At 66.1% G+C, this 2,840-nt stretch overlaps 1 protein-coding gene across 1 annotated transcript; it reads right to left on the bottom strand.

Moving 5' to 3' along the window:
* Window positions 1–1,759: 1,759 nt before the first annotated feature.
* On the bottom strand, window positions 1,760–2,620 carry ATOH1 (atonal bHLH transcription factor 1). Its single transcript, XM_066549173.1, has one exon. It carries the CDS (start codon window positions 2,618–2,620, stop codon window positions 1,760–1,762), a length of 861 nt encoding a protein of 286 aa, XP_066405270.1.
* Window positions 2,621–2,840: the final 220 nt, after the last annotated feature.

The following is a 2,840-nucleotide window of genomic DNA, read 5'->3' as shown; positions in this document are numbered from 1 at the left end:
AGCCCGCTTCGGCAGGTACTGGCGGCGAGCAGGGCAGGGCGACAGCGCGGGGTTACCGGGGGGGCAGGTGCCCTGTTTCTGCAGGGAAAGCGACACCCTCACGGGCTTGTGTCCCGCGGGGCCGCTGCCCCGGCCGCGCCTGGATAACTGATCACCCCCCCGACAGCTCCTGCCAGCGGCACCTGCTGAACCCAGCGGGACCCCGCACCGGCACGGCTCCGCTTTGGCCCCGGCTCTGGTGTCACGGGCAGGCTGGGCTAGGCGTCAGCCAATCTCCCACTCCCGTCCGGGTTTAAGCCGAGCCCAGGGGCCACATCCTGATCCCCGGCGACCCGCCGCGCTGCTCGCGTGTCCCCGAAACCCCGCCGGCTTTTCCGCCCGCTCCCAGCCCTTTCCGCTCGGCTTATACCGAGGAGGCTCCGTGGGAAGATCCGCTCGTGTCCCCGAGAAGAGGAGCGGGGAAGAAGGGAATGATGTGACCTGAGCGGCGGTGCGGCGCTACAGAACAGCGACAAGCTCCTTACCCTGCACTTGTGGCAATTACCCGGTTCCGCTGGGAACTGCGGGACGGGAACGGGACGGGGTCCCGGCGGCGCAGGGAGCGGAGGGAGCGCTGCTCCACGCCGGGAGCATTCCCCAGGGGTTCGCCCGTCCCTCTGCACGCAGCCGGGGCGCCCCGATGGGAGCATTGTCCCCGGCTCTGTACCTCTCACCCCCGCCGCGGAGTTTGACACCATCCCGGCTCAGGGAGGGCCAAGGGAAAGCTGAACCCGATCACGATTCGAGGCTTATTTTGTTTTGGTTGTTTTGGTTTTTTTGTTTTTTTTCACGTTTATTTGATCTCAAAAAAATTTTCAAAATTAAAATACATAAAACAATGGCAGCTGGCGTTGCTAAAATCAAAATAAACGATTTTCGTCGTAGAAAAGAATTTTTTTTTAAAAAAGAGAGAAGCAGAAATAAATGCAAACACTGCATAATAAATACGTTTCCTATTACCACAAAAGAAAAATAAAACTGACATAAAAGTTTGACACGACAAAACCGTTTTCGTTTTAAGATAGCGTTAGGATTAAGTGGCTTAATTAAACATTGGTCTCCAATTGGCAGTTAGTAGCTTTCCTCTTGAAACTGCATCTCCAGCCGCTGATAAAGTGCTTGCGCCAAGTTTCCCCCCAAAAGACGCCGACATGGTGCTCTAAGGAAAATCCAAATTTTCTTTGCTATTTACAGGTTAAGACGGTGCGCCATTGACTTTTGTGTGTTTGTGTTTGTGTGCGTGTTTCCACAGCAATGCGACCCACGGCAGGATGGGTGTCCTGGAAGACGGGGGTGTCAGGGCGGGTTCACGGCTGGGTGGGGATGGATGGCGCCGGCGGCACCCCCGGCAGCGGGGCCAGGCTTTCTCCCTGCGCATCACCTGCTCGCCGACGGGGCGAGCCAGGCTAAGGCTGCGAGGTGGCGTGTTGGCAGGAGGGAACGGCAACTTCTAGGCGAAAGAAACTTTCGAAGTGTAAACTAAAAATTAAAACAAACCAACCGACCCTGACAGACAGGGCGGGTACAGTCACTCGCTAACAGCCATCCCCCCTGGACAAACCAGGGGCTGCCGGGGGTGGGAGACGAGGGGGCGGATTTCAAAGCGACCGAGGGGAGCCGATGCCGTCCGTGGCGGCACCGCGTCCGGCTGCTCACCCCACGGCGGAGTCTGTGCTTCGAGGGGCGGCCTTGCGGGGGTGCTGGGGACGACGCCCCTGCCTTAGCTGGCCTCATCCGAATCGCTGTAATGGGAGCGGGGCGAGAACTCCCCGTCGCTCCTGTGGGACCGGGGCGATGTCTTGCTCCTCTCCTGCGGCGGCTGCCCGGGCTGCGGCAGGAGGAGGGCGGGGGAAGGGGCTCTCTGTCCCATCAGGGCGCCCTCCGCAAAGGAGAAGTGCAGCGGGTCGAGCTGCACCGAGTAGCCCCCCGCGGCCGGCGGCGGGGGGAAGCGAGTCCGGCCGTGCCCGGGCGGCGACGCTCTGGGCGGCCCCGGCGGCGGCGCTGGCGGCCCCGACGGAGCTCCGGCCCCGGCGGCGGCGCAGGGCGGCTCGAAGGGAGCCCCGCGGTGCTCGGCCTTGCCGGAGCCGTCGGAAGGGGCGGCGGGACCGTGCAGCAGCTCGGCCAGGGCGCTGATGTAGATCTGCGCCATCTGCAGCGTCTCGTACTTGGAGAGCTTCTTGTCATTGTTGAAGGAGGGGATGACATTGCGCAGCTGGTCGAAGGCGTGGTTCAGCCCGTGCATCCGCCGCCGCTCCCGCGCGTTGGCCGCCAGCCGCCGCTGCTTCTGCACGCCGCTCACCTGCGCCCGCAGCCCGGGGCCGCCGCCGCCGCCCCGCGGCCGCCCGCCGCCCCGCGCTCCGCCGGGGCTGCTCCCGCCGCCCCGCGCCGTGCCGCCGTCCGCCGCCTCGTCGTCCTCAGCGGGCAGCAGGTAGCGCGGCGAGGCGGCGGCGGGCAGGCGGGCGGCGCAGCAGACGCCGAGCCAGGAGCCGGGCGCGAAGCCGCCGCAGCCGCCGTGCTCCGGGCCGGGCGGCGGCGGCTCTGAGGGCGGCTCGCGGGCGCGCTCTGCCCAGGGCAGGCTCATGGCTCTAGCGCCGCGCGCCCATCGGGCCGCGCGTAGCCCCCGCCTCGCGCGTGGCGCCCCGACGGCTCCGGTGTCGGCCGGGCTCGCGCCCCCCTTTAAGGAGCGGCACGCGCCGGGGTCCCCCCCGCCCCCGCTCCCCCTCCCCTCCTCTCCCTCGCGCCCCACCCCTCCCGCCGCACGCCCTCCACTCGCGCCGGTCGCGTGTCGGCGCGGCCAATGG

This window comes from Molothrus aeneus, chromosome 4 (genome assembly GCF_037042795.1).
Source record: "Molothrus aeneus isolate 106 chromosome 4, BPBGC_Maene_1.0, whole genome shotgun sequence".
In the NCBI taxonomy this organism is placed as follows: Eukaryota; Metazoa; Chordata; class Aves; order Passeriformes; family Icteridae; genus Molothrus; species Molothrus aeneus.
The sequence above is the reverse complement of the archived record's forward strand: the minus strand, read 5'-3'. Positions and strand labels throughout refer to the sequence as shown.

Coding starts and splice junctions, on each gene's coding strand:
- ATOH1 (XM_066549173.1), bottom strand. CDS start 2,620: ATGAGCCTGCCCTGGGCAGAGCGCGCCCGCGAGCCGCCCTCAGAGCCG.